The sequence below is a fragment of the Chrysemys picta genome, chromosome 8, assembly GCF_011386835.1.
Source record: "Chrysemys picta bellii isolate R12L10 chromosome 8, ASM1138683v2, whole genome shotgun sequence".
NCBI lineage: Eukaryota > Metazoa > Chordata > Testudines > Emydidae > Chrysemys > Chrysemys picta.
This window is the reverse complement of record NC_088798.1, coordinates 24,199,278-24,221,664: the sequence shown is the minus strand read 5'-3', so window position 1 is coordinate 24,221,664 and position 22,387 is coordinate 24,199,278. Positions and strand designations below refer to the sequence as shown.

General features: G+C 40.0%; 1 protein-coding gene across 6 annotated transcripts in view; it reads right to left on the bottom strand.

Moving 5' to 3' along the window:
• Positions 1-648: 648 nt before the first annotated feature.
• ST6GALNAC3 (ST6 N-acetylgalactosaminide alpha-2,6-sialyltransferase 3) overlaps positions 649-22,387 on the bottom strand; it is a 312,581-nt gene continuing 290,842 nt past the window's right edge. For 3 of the 6 annotated variants that reach the window (XM_005302402.5, XM_005302404.5, XM_065555447.1), the window contains exons 3-4: positions 7,220-7,327; positions 2,976-3,298 (exon numbers count right to left, since the gene is read on the bottom strand). In XM_005302402.5, the coding sequence (XP_005302459.1) occupies positions 3,112-3,298; positions 7,220-7,327 (295 nt within the window). In that variant the 3' untranslated portion in view covers positions 2,976-3,111. Of the gene's footprint in view, positions 3,299-7,219; positions 7,328-22,387 lie in introns of all 6 variants that reach the window. The other 3 variants (XM_065555446.1, XM_065555445.1, XM_005302401.5) reach the window with 2 other exon arrangements.

The following is a 22,387-nucleotide window of genomic DNA, read 5'->3' as shown; positions in this document are numbered from 1 at the left end:
TTTATGCTGGAATGATATTGAAATATTGTCGTTTCCACATGTGAATAAAGGATCACCCAGGTCTTTATTCTGTCCTTATTGTGGGGAAAAAAAACGATATTTTTGAGAGAGAGGATGGAGGGCATTTTGCCAAAGTGTATATTGTAGAAGAATTGTAGGCTACTGATCTGAGGAATCTACGACCTATCATGCAAGATTTTCTCTCACATGAAGGCTCCTCTCACCCACATGCACAATTTCTGCCCATATCTCATCACTAGTCACCCCTTCTTCCCCATTAACCCTTTTAATTCTGCCACCTTGTCTCGCCTGATGTTCACCCTTTGGGTTCCTTTCCCCACGAGTGACTTTACACATTTCCCCATGTTGCCCTTGTACAGTATGCAGAGAACATCCCCCATAGCGCAGTGTGCCCAGTATCCTTTGTTCTTCCTTTAAATCCCTCATTGCAGCTCCTTTTATTAATTTTCTATCTATCCATTCAAATTGACAAGATATGTATGCACATAGCAAATCTAGTTCATGGGCTCACAGCTGCAACCTTCATCCTTACATTACCCTTTCCCCATCCTTGCTTTCTTTCAGCCCTTGCTGTATTGGTCTATAATAGATTTTAAACTCTTGGGAGAGGAGGCATTTTAATAATTATTTTTATTATTTGTATATTATGTAAGTGTCTACAGGCCTCAATTGAGATTGTGGCCCCATTGTGCAAGGCGCTGTACAGACACATTGTGCATGACACTATCTGGCTTGACAAGCTTGCAGTCAAAGAAAAAGACAGACAAAGTATGCGGTAAGGAAATGTGATAATTCTCATTCTGCAATGGGGACCTGAGGCAGAGAGAGATCAAGTGACCTGTGACAGAGCCAGGCATTGAACCTAAATCACCCGAGGCTTAGTCCAGTGCCTTAACCAAAAGCCCATCAGGGTTGTGCCTGCCACGAACCAGGCACACCTCTGGCACACAATAGGTAATAAGAGGAGAAAGCTCATGTATTTTAAAAACCATCAGGAAGATGCGGCAATGGAAAAAGCCAGTGGCATAGTCCAAGGGAAACAAAGAAGAAACACGGACATCACTCTCAACAACAAAGGGGAATGGCGTTTCCTCTTCATTACAGAAGGGTGGCACTTAATGATGTTGAAGAAGAATATATATGCTCCGGACATATCAAATATAGATTTACATATACAAATATACATTAGGCAATTCAGTCAGTATACAAACACTTACATGTAAAAATAGAGAGACAAGAAAGGTGAGGTAATTGTCTCTCTCATATCCTGGGATCAGCACGGCTATAACAATACTGCAACATGTAAAAATAGGTTTTTCCTTTCCCCTTTTCATGATTTATAAAAGCATACAAAGTTTCCTGTTTAATAGCGTGACTGCACCACACACACTTCTTTCAAGTTTCACAGTATTGGTTATTACAGTGTTGAAGCTGACATTCCAGGTGCTAAAACGTTTTTAGGAAATGTTTCAAATGGAAAGAGACTTAAACATTAATTTAAATACAGTAAAAAAGGTCACATGTTTAGTTGAATTATTTTCAAATTAAAAATGGTTCTGCTGCAGTTGAAATAAATGATGGTTCACTTTGAACAGTGTATTTGAATTAGAGATGGGCAAGTATAAAAACTCAAGAGCTATCCCATTGATGCGATAATCCTGTGAGGCGCAGAGAACCCTCAACTCTAACTGAAAGTGGAGGGAACTCAGCATTAGGGAGAACACACAGGATAAAAAGAGAGGCACAGCATCTTGCAGGATCAGACCCTGACACGGCTGCCACTCTCCTCAAATACATTCTTGTATGTTGGCTATGCCAAGTGCCATTGGTGTTGCCATAATAATAAATGCTTATATACCATTTTTCACCTTCAAAACACTTTATGGACATTAATTAATCCTCACAAGACCTTTGTGAGGTAGAGAAGTATTATCCCCATTTTTAAAGGTGGAAAAACTGAGGCAGAAAGGGGAAACAAATTGTCCAAGGCTGCAAGGGATTCGGTGTTAAAACTGGGATCAGAACTCAGGAGTTTTGTACTCCAAGTCCTGTCCTGGTATCCCTAGGCGTCCCCTACCCACCACCATGTTTTTACACCATTTGTAGAGCTATTGTTTCAAAAACCAGGTACAATTTAGGGTGATGTCCCAAAAAGTGAACTAATGTTGGTGGATGCTGGAACGTCATCTTCTAAAAATACTACAATTTGAGACGGTGTCTAGATGAATTACATCATTCAAGATGATGGAGGCCAACCAATATGGAAGTACACCTCTACCTCGATATAACGCTGACCTCGGGAGCCAAAAAATCGTACTGCGTTATATTGAACTTGCTTTGATCCACTAGAGTGCGCAGCCCCGCCCCCCAGAGCACTGGTTTACTGCGTTATATCCGAATTCGTATTATATTGGGTCGTGTTATATCAAGGTAGAGGTGTAAGTAGGTAACCAGAGCTTCTTTGTTACCTATGGGCCTTTGGGCTATGAATATCTTTGCACATGGGCGTTATCTATAGTTCAGGAATCATTATTTATCCCATCTCTAACTTTAGCACACCCAGTGAGTGTGGATGCATGTGAAAGTATATACATACTGTCACATTGGTGGTCCTTAAAATTTATCCAGTTGTATGTAAGTCAAATAAATACAGTTACCTCAGAATCTACTATCTTCCCTTATATTTGCCTATAGGAAGTTACCTTTAGTACTGCAAATCTTGAGGTTAACTAACTGCAAATAGTCATTTTAATTACCTAAGGCAACTGGAAAGTTTCTAAGGGCCACCACTCTGTGGGCATGCTTGTATATAACATGAAATCACTGCTATCTGGAAATGGCTGTTGTCTTGAATTAAAATGCAGTCAAAATGTAAAGTGCATTATGTAGTTTATACCCCTTAGTGATAAAATAAGCAACTCATCTGCCTTCCACAAATTGGTAAGTTTTGCTTAACAGCTGATCCATCAACTTCTCTATCATTGAGTTTTAGTTTAGTTTATCTAGCGTGGGAAAGTCCGTCAGATGTAAGCAAGATCATTGTAAACTGAGGCATTTTTGTAATATTATGCTACTAAAGAAGAACCAACATCAAGACAGTGTCCAGTTGGGGTGTGTAAATATTATTGTGTGCTTCTTGGCCCATTTAGCAAATACTTTCTTTTCTGTGATAAACCTATGACCTCCATAGGGAGCATTTTCATGCAGAAAGTACTCATCACATTCATCTCTTCCTGGCTCATAATAATGGTAAGGGACCTTTCGAAAGGCTTCTGACCTGGGAAAGAAAACAAAACACAGATACATGTTAACACATTTTCCAGGAGATCCATTATATACACTGTAATTGTATTCATTGGAATCCCATCCATGCGTCTTGTATCTGGACTGCATTAAAAGCTATCGTGTAAGAAATCTTTCCATTATAGTATATGCACAGTATGGTTTGTGCATTTTAATAGATCAAATAAATAAATACAAGTCCTTAAGATACACTGGCCTTACTAGTTAGTATAGGATTATGGTCAGGGCCTAGAGGACACTCCCCCTGGGTTGTCCTACTGCAAAAGTTAGCCAATGTGTCAGTATCTCTAAATGGAAGGCTTTCATTGTGTAGTCCTAGTCCCCGCAACAGGCCCTTGAGTTGTCTGACTAGGGCACAGGGCAGCTAATATTAGCAAGCAAAAGAGGAGGGGGATCTTTCTTGCTCTGCTGTTCTTAGAAAGTGATTAAGCTAAAACAAACAAAATATCTTCTAATCAGGCAATGCAGCCAGAACTGCACCTATAGGGAAACCCCATCCCACCTTATCACGGACACAGTGAAATGTTACTGTGCTGTTTACTGATTCTATGCCAGGGCTGTGTAGCAAGGAGTACTGGCTGAGCTCTATGGGGACAACTTTGTTTAGAGTGGAAGTGAAGGCAGCAATAAGAAATAATAAAAACATAATATATAACAAATAGAAAGGGGAAGTTGATAGTAAAGAATATAAATCAGAAGTTAGGGCATGTAGAAAATTGATAAGGGAAGTAAAGTGACACAAGGAGAACTCTATGGCCAGCAGAGTTAAGGACAGGTTTGTTTTAAACCTGCTGCCTATTAAAGGTAATAGTGTTGATGTAATATATGTCAATATGTTGGCATTTGACATGGTACCACACAACATTCTGATTAAAAACTAGAATGATATAAAATTAATATGGCACACATTAAATGGACTTAAAACTGGCTAATGTATAGGTCTCAAAATGTAACAGTAAATGGGGAATTGTTATTGAGTGGGGTGCTGCAGTGATCAGTTCTTGGCCCTATGCGCTAACATTTTAATCAATGAATCAATGACCTAGAAGAAAACAAAATCATCACTTATAAAGTTTTCAGATGATACAAAAATTGGTGGAGTGGTAAATAATGAAGAGGACAGGGCACAGATACAGGGCAATCTGGATCTCTTGGTAAACTGGGTGCAAACAAATAATATGCATTTTGTATGGCTAAATGTAAATGTATACAAGTTGGAACAAAGAATGTAGGCCATGCTTACAGGATGGGGGACTCTATCCTAGGAATCAATGACTCTGAAAAGGATTTGGGGGTCCTGGTGAATATTTAGCTGAACATGAGCTCCCAATCTGACGCTGTGGCCAAAAGACCTAATGTGATCCTCAGATGCATAAACAGGGGAGTCTTCAATAGGCGTACAGAGGTTATTTGACCTCTGTATTTGACACAGGTGTGACCACACTGGAATATTGTGTCCAGTTCTGGTGTCCACAATTGAAGAAGGATGTTGATAAATTGGAAAGGGTTCAGAGAAGAGCCACAAGAATGATTAAAGGATTAGAAAATATGCCCTATAGTGATAGGCTCACAGAGCTCAATCTATTTAGCTTAAAAGAGAGATGGTTAAGGGGGTGACTTGATTATAGTCTATAAGTATCTACATGGGGAATAAATAGGTAATAATGGGCTTTCTAATCTAGTAAAAAAAGGTATAACATGATCCAATGGCTGGAAGTTGAAGCTAGACAAATTGAGACTGGAACTAAGGTGGAAATGTGAGGGTATTGAACCATTGGAACAATATACCAAGAGTTGTGGTGGATTCCCCATCACTGACAATTTTAAAACCAAGCTTGTAAGTTTTCCTAAAAGATCTGCTCTAGGAATTATTTTGAGGAAGTTCTATGGCCTGCGCCGTACAAGAAGTCCAACTAGATGATCACAATGGTGCCTTCGGCCTTGGAATCTATGAAAACCTTGAGTTATGTCTCTCCTTTTCTCATGGCCTTTGTAATGTTTTCCAAAGAACAACACATCTCCTTTCAGTCTGGATGACTGTGATGTGGTGTCTACCACACAGCCGAATCAAAGGTTAACAGGAATCTGACAGCCAATTAGCCCACTTTGCTGCATCTGCATGGTGTGTCAGGCTTGATTTATTATTGGCTCCAGCTGGGAAGGAGCTGGGTCTTCTTCATAAAAGGAGGAAGTGAGGTCTTGCTGAGGGACCCAAGAGAGAGAAGATAGGGAGTTTCCCCTCTCTAGGAAGGGCCTGAGGCAGGCAGACAGAAGAAGGGCTTGGGGACAGCATTAATGTCTGTGGTGAGCCTGGGAAAGGCACAGAGAGGGAGTCCTGAGGGGTCAGTGTTACAGCAGAGGAAAAAATAAGCTGGAAAGACCTAGGGAGAAGTCAGAGGCCTGAGAGACTGCGTTAAGCACAGGCTGCATGGAAGCAATGCCAGGGGCTCAGAGGTAGGAAGTGGCCCAGGAAAACAGCAGTATGTCTGAAGGAGCAGACCTAGTTGCTTAATACAGGGTCCCAGGGCTAGAACCCAGAGCAGAGGGTGAGCCTGCATTCCCCTGCCAGCCCTGAGGAAGGGGTGTACAAGGCCAAGGTAAGGACTACTAAGTCCAAGGTTGGTCTGAGAGCAAGACAGCTTCAAGGATGGGCTGAGTAATAGCCTAAGAGAGGGCAGAAGGATCTTTTGTGTTGGGATGTTTCTGGACTTTTAGTTGTACCTTCTGGTACTCCAGAAGGGAAGAGACTTTAAAGTGACCTGGCCAGAGGGTTGAGTTGCAAGAAGAGGTGAACCACCGCAGAACCAGTTTGACCTTTGGAAAGGGATGCTAGACAGGAAAGAGCTGCTATGCCATGCCCAGCCCTGAGGGGGCTTGCCAGCTGAGAGTGCAACCTTCCACAAATGTTGTTTAGGTCATTTACCAGGAGCTGTAAGTTCTGAAAATCATCCTCTTATGTAGGTGCCTAACTTTAAAGAGCCAAGTTTGGAGCATTAACTCCTTTCTCCATGTCCTGGTGTCAATGAGCATTGAGCTGTCCAGTATGGAGCAGAGAGAATGGCAAGGGTGTGGACACAGGTAGAAGTTGTACACCCAATCAAATGGTTACCGAGGCTCCGGGTTTGCTTGAACTAGCCCTGCTAACATAAAATGTGGCTTGCTTTATTATTTTACATCACTTGACTGAATTTCCTGCTTTTGTGAATAAGCAGCGCGTCTATTATATATTCCATTATCTTTATGCTATAGATTAAAAATATCTGATTTGGATTTTTAATATGGTGGTTGCACTTATGATAATAGAATAGGATATATGACAATGCTGGATCACCAACAATTGTTGGTAGGAATTTATGTCACACTACCCTGATAAAGCTCAGAGGACTTGTTTTATTTTCCAATGAGAAACCCCCAGCTACTCAAGCAGACCATATATATACCTAGAAATAAAGTTCAGACAGGTTGCTCATTTAGTGATGTAATATAGTTTCAGGTAACCATCCTGAGATAATCAGTTCCTCATTTCCAAGAGCTTTTGGTATTCTGTGAGCTAATAGATTAATATTTCTTATATAGACATGTTTGAGCAGTGAAAACAAGTACACTTTGTCAAAAGAGCAAAAGCGTTCTCCATTTCCCAGCTAACTCCAAGACTGCAGAAAGTCTTTGATTAAAAAAGTTCCTTATGACATTTGACATTAAAGTTTAATAAAGGTTTTTTTATTTTATTATATTGGAACTAAATACACTGACAATATAGCATCACATCAATGCAAAACACTGGGAAATGGATACCTAATCCATTTTTCAGATTTATGATATTAAAATGAATTGTGAATTTTTGGACAAGATATCAGAATTGTAGATGCATGAAAATAATTTCCTGTGATCTTACTTGCAGTAGGTGTCATTTATCATCCCATAGACATGAATTCCATAGCAGGCATCCATAGCCAGAATTAAGGTAAACCACCCAGTGCTGAGATATGAACCTGACTGGACTCTGTAAAAATACAACACCAAACACAACAAATTGCAATGAGAAATTACTAACACTTTATCAAAGAAATATCACTGTTACCTGGGCCAAAAGGCATTAAGCAACTTGACAATCTGTCAAAAATATACAATTATTTTGAATTGTTATAGGTGTTCTCTCGTTCTTTCCAGGTTGGGGCCTCAGGCTACAGCCCACAGAAGAAAAACCATATGCTAAATATCTGAAGTGAAACAACTCATGTCCCGTAAGGTGAAAAGTAATTTATTTGTACATTTGAAAGCCAAATTAATGTATCATAATAGATGACAGATAACAATCACTGCCAGAAGTCAAATTAAAAGGGATGTGTGTACCCACCTATATATACACACACATCTTCATGTACACAAGAACTATCACTACAATGTCATGAATGTTACATGAATATTGTAAATTTACACACAAAATGCAATTTTTAAGATTGTGTTGACAATCACCTGGTAGAATCGAAAGCTGTTTTGAAAAATAAAACGGTGTCATTCACTGAGATGACATACTTGTATCAGGGAGGGAAGTGTAAGGGAATATGGTCTGGTTTGGCAACCTTTACTCATGCAACTAGTTTCATTGAAAGCAATAGGACCACTTGCATGAATGAGAACTAATCACATGAATAAGGATCTGGCGCACAGTTTCCAAATGGCTCCTATTTGAGAAAATATATATTCTTTAATAAAGGTCAAATCCTGTTCACATTATTCACACAAGCAGCACTATTGGGAGTTAACAGAACTTCCCACGTGAGCAGAGCAAGCAAGAGATGTTGCTTTAATATCTCGAATAAAAAGGAATATGCTAGGCACTAAGGGTGGGATTCACAAACACACTTAGGTGCCTAACTCCAATTTAAATACCTTTGTGAATTCTACCCTGCGTACAAACTGGTTAATGTCCAGCTTTTCTTAGAGAATGTATGTGCCTTTCAGTTCTAGTGAGATTAACTAAATATTAATAATAAAAAATCCATGTGGTAAATGTTTACATCAAGTCACAAAGCTAGCTAAGTGTAGCTCTAAGACTGAGCTCAGTTCAGGAAGATGTGGGGTGAGGGGAAGGAGAGAGGCAAGATGGCTGTATGCCACCTTTGTAGCCCCTAGATACTGGGCACAGCAGCGACCTATCTGTTCTCCATCACAAGCTAAAGCAGTCTAAGAGTTGCTCTAAATTAAGTTTGAGTGCAAAGGCCCTCCCAAAGGGACTTGCTGTGGCAAGAGGTGCTTTGGCTACACCGCCTCTTCTCCTGGAACTCCCCAAATTATCTATATGTTGGGTGAGGTGTAGAGCCATTCTGCCAACTTTACACTACATAGAAAATTCTCTTTTACCAGGAGAAATGCCAGATATCTGATTCAGCTGCCTTTGTGTACCAAAGAGACCACCAGGGAAGCCAGAATCAGTGTTATAATATTGTAAGTTAGTTCTGAAAAATGTATCCATGTGCAAATAAGGGAGGGTGACAAGTGAAAGCTATCAATCTTTCACCAGACTGGCTCTGAATAGTGTTGTACTTTGGTAACTGATGTACTTATAATCAGAAACTGCTTAATTTTACTTGCTCTTCTCTCAGAGGAATGGTGCTATCAGTGCTGTCGTTAAATAGGCTTACAGACATATAATTTAAAATATGACCTTTTAGCCAGTGTATTAACAATGAAATGTAAGCTATGAGCCACTTATATTCCTTTTCAAAGCATATTATTCCTTTTGGTTTTCTACAGTCCTATTTCTTTTTACACTTTGAAATGTTGCTACATGCTGCAACTGCCACAGGTAAATTGCTTCTAGTAGTTTGTGCATTTTCTTAGTGCTCTTTATTACCAGCTTTGGATGTTGGCTCATTTTCCCACTCTCTCTAAATCTCTTTATCTGTCTTCCCCCACCCTCACCCCGCCCCGCCCCAAGTTTCTCCAGTTATTCTAGGCAGAATTTTTTCCTACTGCCTACTATAGAGAAATACGCAACCTTTCCATAATTCTCAACCAAATCATGGGGAGCTGAAGTGGGTATTCAAAAGCAGTTAATACAGAGTAGCATCAGCCATGTTGAGCTGTAATGCTTCTAACAAGCTTCCTGCTCTAGCAGCAGCGGCAACACACTAACCTTGGGCTAACCATTTAAGATCATAATAACCATTTATCAGAGCACTATGAAGATCAGGACCTTTCCGATAACGGAGGCTTATTGGACAGAACTATATTGACAGTAGCATCTGAAATCTGCTATGCTCAGGAGTAAAAAGGAATTTTAAAAAGAATTAATCAATATTTCATGTCTTGTTTTAACACCACTGGACTTTAGTCCTCTCATCAATATACTACACTGACAGGATAAATAAAAATAGCAGAGTAAGTTCCCAGATACCTTCCCTGGGAGATGGAGTACGTGACAGAATACAGATTATGTTCTTTAAAACAAAACATTTCTTTTCTTTTCTTCTTCCTGAAAATATGTGGCTAATGAAGGAACACAGTTAAAAACAGTGGGAGTTCTGGATGAAATGTAACACCTTGGAATTCTATTGATACTGTAAACATATTTTGACACATTAATGAAAGCAATACAGAAAATGTGAAAACAAGGCAATGGTCAGCAAAAGTTATTTGGTCTATTTATCTTGGAAATTAAAAGCTTATTTTGCCCAATCTCCTAGGATTAGGGCTTCAGAGAAATGTTAGTTATTGGGATTTAATTCACGCTCCTAACTAAGGCCCTGATTCAGCAAGGTATTTAAGCATGTGCTTAACTTTAAGCATAAGTAGTTCAAATGGAGCCAATAGGACTAACATGCTTAAAGCTGGGCATATGCTTTACGTATCTTCCTGAACTGGGGATTCTGATGTGACTGTATCTGTTTAAAATATCACTCACTTCAATTTTTTTTAAAATGAATGAGTTTAAAAGTTATTTGCAAATTTCAAGTTTCAAAACACTGCAGTTTTATGTTTATGGGAGTTTTCTATAACTGAGCTAGAAAGGATTGATGATAGTTCTATACAAAATGTAGAGAACTAATAATTTGTTAAGAATTTGCACGTCAAATGGCAAATTAGGTATCTGGGAAAAAGCTTAGATATAAACAGAAATCTGGGTTGCCATTTCAAATAACACAAGAGAAAATGCACATGTTCTTAACCTCTGATTTCCATATGGTTCCGTTTGCTCAAAGGGCTTTTTTCATTTATTAAAAAATACTCTTTGCCTCAAAACCTCATCAAGAAACACTAATTTGAATGTTTAGCTCAAACTGGGCAGGGATTCAAGTGGTATGCAATCAATGGCTCAGCTTCCACAGACATCAACAGAGCAGGATCATGTCTAGAGAGTGCTTTTCATCTGTAGATCTTAACATGCTTTTCACACAGGTGGGTAAATATTAGAAGTGGTCAACACACAGAAAAACAATTTTGGAAAAAAATTAAAAGTGTCTAAGTTCTTGTTTCTCACCGTTCAAAATAGAACAATTTTTCATTTAAAAAGTTTTTGCAGATAACTTTTTTGGAAAACATCAAATTTTCATCCCACCCCCTTTGTCCTCTTTTTGCCACTGAGTCCAATAAAATAAAAAACCTCAAGGGGTTCCTCAAGCCCCCTTCACTCCCACTTTTTTCCTTTTCCCCAATGTATCCTCTCCTACTTTGGAAAGCTTTGAAAAGTTACAGAATCCCAAGAGAAAAACATGAAACTCTGGCAGTATATAACTTTTCTAAAGTTGAAGAACTTTTAAAGAGTTAATGGGAAAGGGAAAAAAAAAAACATTTTACATCATGTTTCATCGTATTCTGTGTCACAAAGAAAAGGGGAGATGGAGGAGAACTTTAAATTAAAAATAGGCTTTTGAAAATAAAATAAAAATTAAAATGTCAATTTGAAATTAAACTTTTTTTACATTCCCTATTTGAAAAGTTGAAAATGATATTTTCCTATGGAAAATGTCACTTTTGGTGAAACTCCATTTTTCAGTGGAAAAAATTTTCTGTCAAAATATTTTGACCAGTTTTTGTAAATAGCATTTTATGGAAAAACTGAGGTACAAAAAGATGAAATGACTTGGCCCAGGTCACACAAGTGATAAAGGTATGAAAAGAACCCAGCTATCTTGCAGACCAGCCCAATGTTCTACGCACTAGATCATGTCAAATCCAATCTTTGCAGATTTTTTTCTTTTAAACATGTTCATATTTTAGCGCGTACACACACAAAAACACCTTACGTTGTGCATGCTATTACATACCAGTGTGTAAAATGAACCAGCACTTTAAGTCCTAATCCTGGTATGCTCAATAGTCTTCACTTCCACTGTACATGGTATGAGGGGAAGGTGCCCAGAACCTCTCAGGATACAGATTTAAATATTTTAGAGTTGAAAATTAAAACCCTTGGAATGATTTCATTTAGAAAACCAACTGTCTGCATGCTCAGTAAGTGTCTACTCCAGCTTCTTCATACTTTATAGGGTGGGATTTTCAAGAGTGATGGTGATGTCAATTGGAGCAGAGTTATACAGACACTGAACACTTTTGAAAATCCCACCATTGATCACATGGATCAGCGTTCATGTTGAACTCCCCATCAGTGTCCGTCCCAAGCCGGAGGAGCTTATGATCCAACCAACAGACCAAATTCGGTGATGAATCCTGGTCACATGCCACCTGAGGCAGGTTGCACACATGCTAAGAAGAAATGATGTTTAAAAATGCTCCTGCAGGCTGAAAATGTGAACTCACCATAGTTCTGCAGAAGAACAATGGATTGAGAGGTGACAGGAGGCTATGATAAAAACCGAGCTTAAAGAAATACAGCAGCTCTTGCCTGGGACTAAGACGAAAAGGCAGATAGTGAGGAAGTGAAGGTGGTAAATTTTCAGAATGGAGAGGGGTAACTAGTGCTGTTCCCCAAGGGTCAGTCCTAGGACAAATCCTATTCAATTTATTCATAAATGATCTGGAGAAAGGGGTAAACAGTGAGGTGGCAAAGTCTGCAGATGATACTAAACTGCTCAAGATAGTTAAGACTAAAGCAGACTGTGAAGAACTCCCAAAAGATCTCACAAAATGAAGTGATTGGGCAACAAAATGGCAAATGAAATTTAATGTGGATAAATGTAAAGTAATGCACATTGGAAAAAATAACCCCAACTATACATACAATATGATGGGGGCTAATTTAGCTACAACTAATCTGGAAAGAGATCTTGGAGTCATTGTGGATAGTTCTCTGAAGACGTCCATGCAATGTGCAGCGGCAGTCAAAAAAACAAACAGAATGTTAGGAATCATTAAAAAGGGGACAGAGAATAAGACGGAGAATATCTTATTGCCCTTATATAAATCCATGGTAGGCCCACATCTTGAATACTGCGTACAGATTTGGTCTCATCTCAAAAAAGATATACTGGCATTAGAAAAGATTCAGAGAAGGGCAACTAAAATGATTAGGGGGTTGGAACAGGTCCCATATGAGGAGAGATTAAAGAGGCTAGGACTTGGAAAAGAGGAGACTAAGGGGGGATATGTTAGAGGCATATAAAATCATGAGTGTTGTGGAGAAAGTGAATAAGGAAAAGTTATTTACTTGTTCCCAGAATATAAAAACTAGGGGCCATCAAATGAAATGAATAGGCAGCAGGTTTAAAACAAATAAAAGGAAGTTCTTCTTCACACAGCACACAGTCAACCTGTGGAACTCCTTGCCTGAGGAGGTAGTGAAGGCTAGGACTATAACAGGGTTTAAAAGAGAACTAGATAAATTCATGGAGGTTAAGTCCATTAATGGCTATTAGTCAGGATGGGTAAGGAATGGTATCCCTAGCCTCTGTTTGTCAGAGGGTGGAGATGGATGGCAGGAGAGAGATCACTTGATCATTACCTGTAAGGTTCACTCCCTCTGGGACACCTGACATTGGTCACTGTCGGTAGACAGAATACTTGGCTGGATGGACCTTTGGTCTGACCCAGTATGGCCATTCTTATGTCCTTATGTTCCTATAGCAGCACGGCTCAAGGGAGCTCTGGCACTGGTCAGTCAGAATGCTGTCTTAGCCTTGGTTTCTCTATGCTAATCTAAGGACTTCTCACTGCTGTGGTCCAGTTGACTACTCTCTTTTGAAAAGGCTGTGTGGAGTCACTGCAGATACTTGCAGAAGTGCATAGACCCCTGAAGAGGGTAAAGGTCTCTGAACAGGAGTATGCCTCAGTTGGACTCACTGGGCAGAGTGCACGGGGAGAAACAAGAGTGTTGAGGCTGCATGACCTACCCTGTTGTGACCCTTGAGATCTGGCACACTGTGAGGGTCCTTGGGAGTCTGGCACATTGAAAGGGTCCTTCCAAGGGACTGCTTAAATGTCGGGACATAGCACAGATCCTGTAAATCACACACTGTAGAACTGGAAGGGACCCCTCAATAGCTAATCTAGTCCAATCCCCTGCTCTGCGACAGGACTACATATTATCTAGACCATCCCTGACAGGTGTTTGTCTTAAAGCCTCCAATGACAGAGATTCCACAACCTCCTTAGGTAATTTGTTCCAGTGCTTAACAGTTAGGAAATTTTCCCTAATGTTTAACCTAAATCTCTCTTGCTTCAATGTAAGCCCATTACTTCTTGTCCTGTCCTCAGAGGTTAAGAGGAACAATTTATCATCCTCTTCTTTATAACAACCTTTTCATGTTCTTGAAGACTATCATGCCCCACCTCAGTCTTCTCTTCTCCAGATTAAACAAACTCAATTTTTTCAATCTTTCCTCAGGTCATGTCTTCTAGACCTTTAATCATTTTTGTTGCTCTTCTCTGGACTATCCCCAATTTGTCCACATCTTTACTGAAATGTGGCACCCAGAATTGGACACAATAGTCCAGTTGAGGCCTAATTAGCGCTGAGTAGAGTGGAAGAATTACTTCTCTTATCTTGCTTACATCCCAGAATGATGTTCGCTTTTTTTCCAACAGTATTACATTGACTCATATTTAGTTTGTGATCCACTATAATCCCAGATCCTTTTCTGCAGTACTCCTTCCTAGTCAGTCATTTCCCCTTTTGTATTTCTGCAATTGATTACTCTTAGTACTTTGCATTTGTCCTTATTTAATTTCATCCTTTTTAATTCAGACCATTTCTCCAGATTGTCAAGATCATTTTGAGTTCTAATGCTGCCTGCCAAAGTTCTTTCCCAGCTTTGTATTGTCTGCAACCTTTATAAGTGTACTCTCATGTCATTATCTAAATGTAGTATATTTCATGCTGGGTTAGAAAACAAAAACCAATCTTCGACACCTATTAATATGTTCTGATGTAGGCTAAACAAAGGAAAAATTGGATTTCTCTCTAATCAGAGGAAAACAGAAGGCATCAAATCTTTTTTTTAAATGATTAAGGCTGAGTGCATTCAAATCAGGTAAAAGTTCTATCATCATCAAAGTTCTAATAGAAAAATCCCAGGAAGCTCTTTTCTTTGTTCAAGCACAAATTCAATTGTTTCATAATTTTACAGACACTTTTAAACCTAGCTCTTCTATGTTTAAAGAAGTGGATAATCCCATGGTTGGGTGAACGATCCTTTCCAATGGGCAGTTCTGCAGTGAATATTTAACTTTTTTTTTTTTAAAACAACCCTTGATGTGCCAGTTTCTGATTCCTGGATGAGATAATGAGCATGACAAATTAGGCTATCTGTCTCAGTCAGGACAGCAATTTTTTCTCCCCTTGTTTTAATTCCTAACTTGGAGAAATCAATGGGTGGGGCAAAGGTGCTGGGAGTAGAGGTGCTATTGCACCCCCCGATTTGAAGTGGATTCCATTATATGCAGCATTTACAGTTTGGTTCAAGGGCTCTCAGCACCCCTACTATACAAATTGTTCCAGCATTTAGGCTTGCACTGGATATTAGTACAGAGAGTATTTGGCCAATATAACTAACCAGATACCCATTTTTTGCTTCATTTAAAAAATATATTTTTAAAACACTTGAACAGACTCAACATTGACAGCTTAAAATACTAGGACTTCCTGGGGCCCAGGCAGGAGGGGCAGATGAAAAACGTAATACACTTGTTTTTGTAGGTGCTCTCTCTCATTTCATCCTGACACTGCAGCACTGAAATCAGCAGGCATTTTCCCATTGACTGCTGCTAGAGCAGGACTGATCCCTTGATAAATTAAGTAAGTGTACTTAAGTCTATTGGCTTAAATGAATTCCCAGCTATGATCCATGAAGCAGGAGGTTTCATATTGTCTAGGCTCCTTCCAACATGATCAGAGTTTTCTGTGAGCCGTTCAATATCTGAGACCAGACTGTGCTTGGATCTGTGTTAGGGCCAGGATGGAGCACACACACCCTCAGTGAGCTCCGAGAGGTATTTTGTCTTAAAGAGCCTCTGGAACACCTCAGAACTCAGTTTGTGTGTCTACACTGCATCTTCTCCCAGGGGGGTGCCGCATGTTCTCATCAGGTGCTCGGCCAACTCTGCGGGACAGTGGGGAGGCCCTGCATCTTCTCTTCCTCTCCCTCTTTGGGGTGACTTTTGCTCCAGTAGAAGAACTCACAAGCTCCACTGTCTTGCCCCCAAACAGGAGATGGAACCAGGGAAGAATCCTTGCGCCCTCCCCAAATGCGTTTGCACAAGGACCAGGAAAATCTGACCTGTAGAGCCTTCTCGAGCCTGCTGCTCAGCCCAGGTGCGGAGACATCTTGGCTGCTGCAAAAAGACTTTCAAAGGCCAGATTTGTCCACATATGAAAAGCATATTTCATAAACTACATCCAGTTGTCCTCATAGGGTATGTGATGTTCCCTGGTTTGAGATACTGGATTTGTTTTGTCTCCAACAAACCAGGCTTTGGTTTATTGTTAAATATCCATACGTTTAGTATCTGTATCCTACCAAAAATACTTGCCATTCTCTCAAAACTCAGTTGCTCAGACAGATGTCCCAGTGGTTATTTTTGCGCTCACCAGATTAATGCAACAATTCTCAGCTTGTCTGGACAAAGAGCTCTTTCTTGCTGGGGTAGCACCTTCTAATGATAGGCACATCAATTACACATCACCTTTGTCTTCCAGAGTAAACAACAAAGTTCCTCACCAGGCAGCTATGGGCCAAAACCTTCTCTTCTTGTGGTAGGTAGAACCCAACCCCTTTGGATAGTGAAAAAATCCATTTTGTGTGCCCGTCTCATGGGAGGGGAGCATTTGGGTCTGAACTCAGCAAGTTGTTGGCTTGGCAGGAATTAGAGAAGGCAGTCTGGCTCAGGAGAAAGACTCCAAAGGGCTAAAGAGCATTAAGACTAGTTTGGGTTTGATTTTGTTCTCTGTAAATCAAAGGCTACTGATGTTATTCAATTATAATTCTAAGGTTTGTTGCTAATAGTTTCTATGTTACTGCATGCTTTCTGCAGAGAAAGAAGTGGCATAAGAAGGGCTGTGAACAAGGCACAAACACAGAAAATTGATTTTGCTTGGTGAAAAAGGTTTATATTTTTCTTTTGTACAGGGATACCTGTTAGGCAGTTGTTTACCATAATTATTCACTCATCTGTGTGTGCATGCATGTGTGGGCCCACTGTATGCTCCGTAACAATATAGGACATCTAATAATAACCAGCCCTTGCCCCTCAAGCAGCAAGCAGACTGTGCTTCACACATTCAAAACCCCACATGACGCTGCAGGTCATTCTGTAAAGTGAAACATTTATGTATTGACAGATGTTTATTATCCATTGTGCATGGTTTCATGCAAAGATTAAGCAAGTTGAATGTGTTACGAGCAATGTGGACCAAATTCTGGATTCAGGCTGAGAGTATGCCTAAATATATGTACCCAAGAGGGGGATAGTAAGACATATTTTGTGCTCAAATGATGGATCCCCCCCAAAACCACTGCGTTTTCATTAAACAGATTTGCCACACACTGAACCATGAAGCCACATTCAAAACAGCAGTCACATTGCACAATCCACACATTTAGGCATATACCACCCAGTCTTCCTGAAGAGCACCTGGGCATCCAGTCTTATTATGACTCACTGTCCTGTTATAATATTTTTATTATTTACCATTTGTATTACACTAGCACCTATAGGCCAGAAACAGGATTGGGCCCCATTTGTGTTGGGTGCTGTAGCACATAGTAGAAGACAGTCCCTCCCCTAAAGACCATCTCATTGAAGACAAGAAGCAACAACTGTAAGGGGCTCTGAATTATGTGTGTGTGAGCAGCCTAGAGGAGACAGCGAGGATGCTCCTAGGCTGACCAAAATAAAGGAGCAAAGAATACTGATGTTGCATTAATTTGTGCCTATCTGCAGTTTTTTTTAAATAAACATAAAGATCTGACTTAACATCTGTAATTTTTGGCAACAAATGTAAAAATAAAATTTAAAATAACTAAGAGCAAATCACTGCATTTACCAGAATCGGCAGCATGTCTTTATATATATAATTCCAGGGCTTACATTTGTACAATCTTTTTTTCATGTGCTGTTACACATGGGAACCTGGAGGAGAGAGGGGGGCGGGGGGAAGAATCTTAAAAGAACCAGCTTCTCCTACCCGTGGTTTTGTGGTTTCCTCATTTCTGGTTCCTTGACCTGACTTTGATGCATTCCTGCTCAGCTGTGAACTCAAGTGACAAGAGAAGGAAGTTATTTCATCCAAGCACAGTGGGCTGCTTGAAAGGACTGGGCTGCCGGGCTCAGAGGAGAGAAAGAGCAATCTTGCTTATCAAGAGCAATCATGCAGACCTGGCTCACAGCAAAGCACAAGCAGGAGAACCAAACTAAAGGGATAATTACAATCGTAAACACTGCCACAGACAATATTGTTTTAAGGTTGACTTTTGTACAGGAAAATTCATGGTACTTAATCTTTTCATGTCAGAGGGTAACCCCTATAGAGATAGGGAGTTTCTGACTTCTATAGCTTCTTACAGCTGCATGGCCTTTGCAGTTTACACTGCCTGTTCAGATATGAACAGTATCTCAGATATGCTCAGTATGGAAGACTCTATTCCAAGATACAAAAGAATATTAGATTATGGGCGAGAACAAGAAAAGCCCTACATGGCTTATCTTGACTCCAACCCCCTTTTTTCCATTTTTCATTCTAACTTTACCCTCTCCAGAAACACACATGTTCTTGGTTTCTTTTGAATCCTTTGCTATCAGTTCTGTGTCCCAGGTGCAAATCCTGGTCCCAGAGGACCCTGAGAACACTGTTTACTCAGTTCATAATGAGAACGATGTTTTTGCCAAGTTCCCATCTTGCAAATTTCACCTGGGATCTAAAAGTCATGCTGCTTATGCATGATTACCAATAACCCTGACCCAATGAAGGTGTATTATACAGTAGATGAAATTGACATCTGCAGTTCTTTAGTGTACATACATTAGTAAAGATTTGGCATTTGGAACTTGCTTAACATTTCTGTGGATGCACTAATCAATACAAAATCTCCCACAGCGGTCTTGACTCTGCAGTGCTAAGAGCAGTAAAAAAAATGTAGATTGGGAACATTTTTTTCCTATTCTTTCTAGATTTTTATACTACACAATAGCTACTGTGTCAGAATAGTTGAGGCAGAAGGGCCCCTATAAGCACACAGGGAATAGATTTGAGGGATAAGAAGGCACCATTTTTAGTGTAATTTTTTTTTTATCATAAAGCACCTGTGTGAAAGTCACTTCACGCACATAAAAGGCCATATTTTCAGCTGGTGGAAGTATGCTGAGTTACACCAATTTAGGATCTGGCCCAAAACATGAATAATTGGGCTCTAAATCATTGAAATGAACAAAAGGTGGTGTGAAATTTGCTCCATCCCTCCCAGGATCCTGCTCAAGCTTGTGTTGGCCGGGTCAATGACCTACTCCAGGTACACCTGGAGAACAAAGTATACACACCCCTGTTTCCCTGGTAGCACCTTGCAGCTGTGTAGCAAGGCTTACATGATGCAGAGCACATTGTGCATGCCTTCCACATGAGGGGCAAGTCACACCCTTTAATAGATGCCATGTATGAATGTGCTCTAAGAAAGAATATATCATTTATATCTTGAACAAATCCTATCAGTTTACGAACACCACTAATTTACGTTGTTGCATGTATAGCAACTTTCATTCAAGGATCTCGCATCTGTCTATGTACTTGTACCACACATTATTGTACCCTCTGAGTGTAGATCACTTACAAATTCTGCATGTGACGATCACTCGTTATTTCAGAGTGCTTCACAACGCTTCCCAGTTAAGTATTGGTAAGTATTGTTTCCCCCATTTTACAGGGCATAGTTTGAAGCATCAGGAAAGTTGTGACCCAGTTTACTCTAAAATAAGTGATTTAAGTGACTCAAATATACAGCAACTGCAAATGGCCCCTGGAAGCCACCAATTGGGGTGGGGGTGGTCACAAAGGGCCATGCCCTCTTTGTTTTGGCTATGTCCACTTTTCCCTGCTTTACCACTGGATTAAGCCAGCTCTGCAGCTGCAGCACTGACTGTCTGGCTCAAAGCAGCTGCACTGAACCTGGCCTAAAATTCACAACATAATGCTGGAGGGAATGGCATGTTCTAGGGAATCATCTTCATATCTTCTAGGATTGTTTCAAACTGAAAAGCTTCTGACCTGATGCGGGGAAAAACTAATACAAATTATTTCAAGGATAGATTTCGCCCTCCCTCTAATCACCTTCTTCCCACCCCCAAAAAGAAAAAAAATTCTGGGAAGGATCCTGATTTAGTGAAATTAACAAAGAACTTGTTTAGAAATCTTGTGACTGGTATAATTGGTATAAAATAATTGGAAAAACCCCACTGATTAATATTGGTATAAGAAAAACCTCTATTGTCTCAACTCTGTACCATTCCCTTTTCTCGAATGTCTGACACCCTCTCCTTTTATACTTTTGTAAGAAAATTACAGTTGTTGTACCCTCAACAACTGTTGTCTTCACTGAAAATTTAGTTTGAAATTCTCTAAGAAGTGCAGCCCAGGGGAAGGTGGGGGGCAAGGTGACTTTAACTCACCTTTGCACCTTCCCAATCCCGGGCTGCTCAGGATGTTGAAGAGGTCCCTGGAATAACTTAGACAGTTTGTGTCATTTTCTTCTGTACCAGATGTGGACTGGCTACAGAGCTTGCTTATGCACACCAGATGTGTTCATCATGAGATCCTTTAATGCTCTGTCAGGTATGGCTGAAGTTTGTTTAAATATGGTGTTTTGTACACGGTGTCAGATAGCGACTGAACAGTATAATACAATTTAGCATTCCATTCCATCTCCTCCTTTGAGTTCTACATTCCTAACCTTTACAATACTTACACTATCATGCTGTCTTTGAGGTTCAGTACATATCAGTCTGTTAAGCGTCTCTGAATCATACTGGTTTTCTAATTATACAACCTGAATGCATACAACTTGGTCATCCAGCTGGCCGTTAGTTGTAATGACTGGCTATGGCCAGTTTGGAATCCTTGAGTCTTCTTCTTGTTCAGCATCTGCCGAGTTTGCTCTGTTGATTGTTCTTTCTGAGGAACAAGCTGTAGATGTCGATGGTTTCTGTTGAAATGTTTACTGTTGGTCTTGATCACATTCATATTCAGATCATTTTGGGTGCTGATTTCTTTTTCTTTACCATAGCTGCAGTTGTCCATCCATTTTCTCCATCCAACTGGACATGAACATGGTCATCAGATTCTAGACCTGGCAGTTCTCTGAGTGACATCTGTTCACAAGCTCTTTTAGCCCTTTTATCTGATTTGACTAATCACTTCAAGTCCAGCCTCTTTGGAAATAGGTAGTAGTTCTGAGTTATCTTCCCATCAGGAGTTGTGCTGAACAACACCAATAGCAGCATCTGGGGATAGATCTGTAACTCAGAAGAGCAAGGAATGGATCTTTCTGCTGTAGGATTTTCTTGGCTATCGGAACAGCCCTCTCAGCCTCTCCATTTGCTTGTGGATAATGTGGGCTGTTAGTAATATGATCAAAATCATATTTCATTCAGAATGATTTAAATTTTGCAGCTGTGTTGTTCTGGAATACTGAAGTGAGAAAAAGTACACTTCAGTTTCTGAATAACACTGCAATATGTTATGTCTTTTCAAATACATTATTTCTATATACCTGGAAAAATAGTCCACGACGATCAGGTAATGATGTCCTGTGAATCTGCATAAATCTGCAGCTAGTCTCTTCCAGGGTCCCTCTGGTTGGGATATTTGTACACTATATGGTTTAGCGTTGTCTCTTAAGTTGATTCGTATTAAATCTTCTTTCAAAAGTCCAGTATCATCAAATCCTCCATTGAGTTCTTCCTCCTTTCTCACTTCCCCCATCATGGCTCCCGAACTGCAGCTGAGAATGTTGTTGGTCTTTAATCCTTTAGTCACATGCCTCCAGGGCTAGTCAGAGATGTGTCAGGTGACTTCAGCTCTGGGAAGGGTTGAATGTGATTGTAAGTTCCTTTTGAGATGACTGTGACATCAGCTCCTGAGTCAATTTTAAAGTCAATAATAGTCTTGTCATGAATATTCAATTTCACTCTCCAAGCAGGCTCTATGTCATCACAAGTGATAGATCCCAGAAACAATGGCTCTTGATTTTCTGTAAAATGAGTCAACTCACTGACTTCTTTGGTATGGCATACAGCTGCAAAATGTCCATATTCTGTGCATGTATTATATTATCTGCCTCTGACTGAACATGCATCATCTCTTGGGATATGACTTTTTCCACACCTTGTGGATGATGTAGGCTGGAATTTGTCCCTTTTAGCCCCCTGGGAGTTCTCTCTCCTTGCATCAGGAGTTTTATGATAATGACTTTTAACACTCAAGTGTCTGTTTCTCCACTAGTTTCAGGGTTTTCAAGCTTGTCAAGTTGATATAGGTTTTGCTATCTCATTAGCTCAGATTGCTTTGCTCTCTGTGTAGCTGTGGCTAAGGTCAAATCCCTCTTCAATTTTAGCTGCTGTGAAAGGTTTTTACCTGTTAACCCAATAACCAGCTTGTCTCAAATATTTTCATATTTTG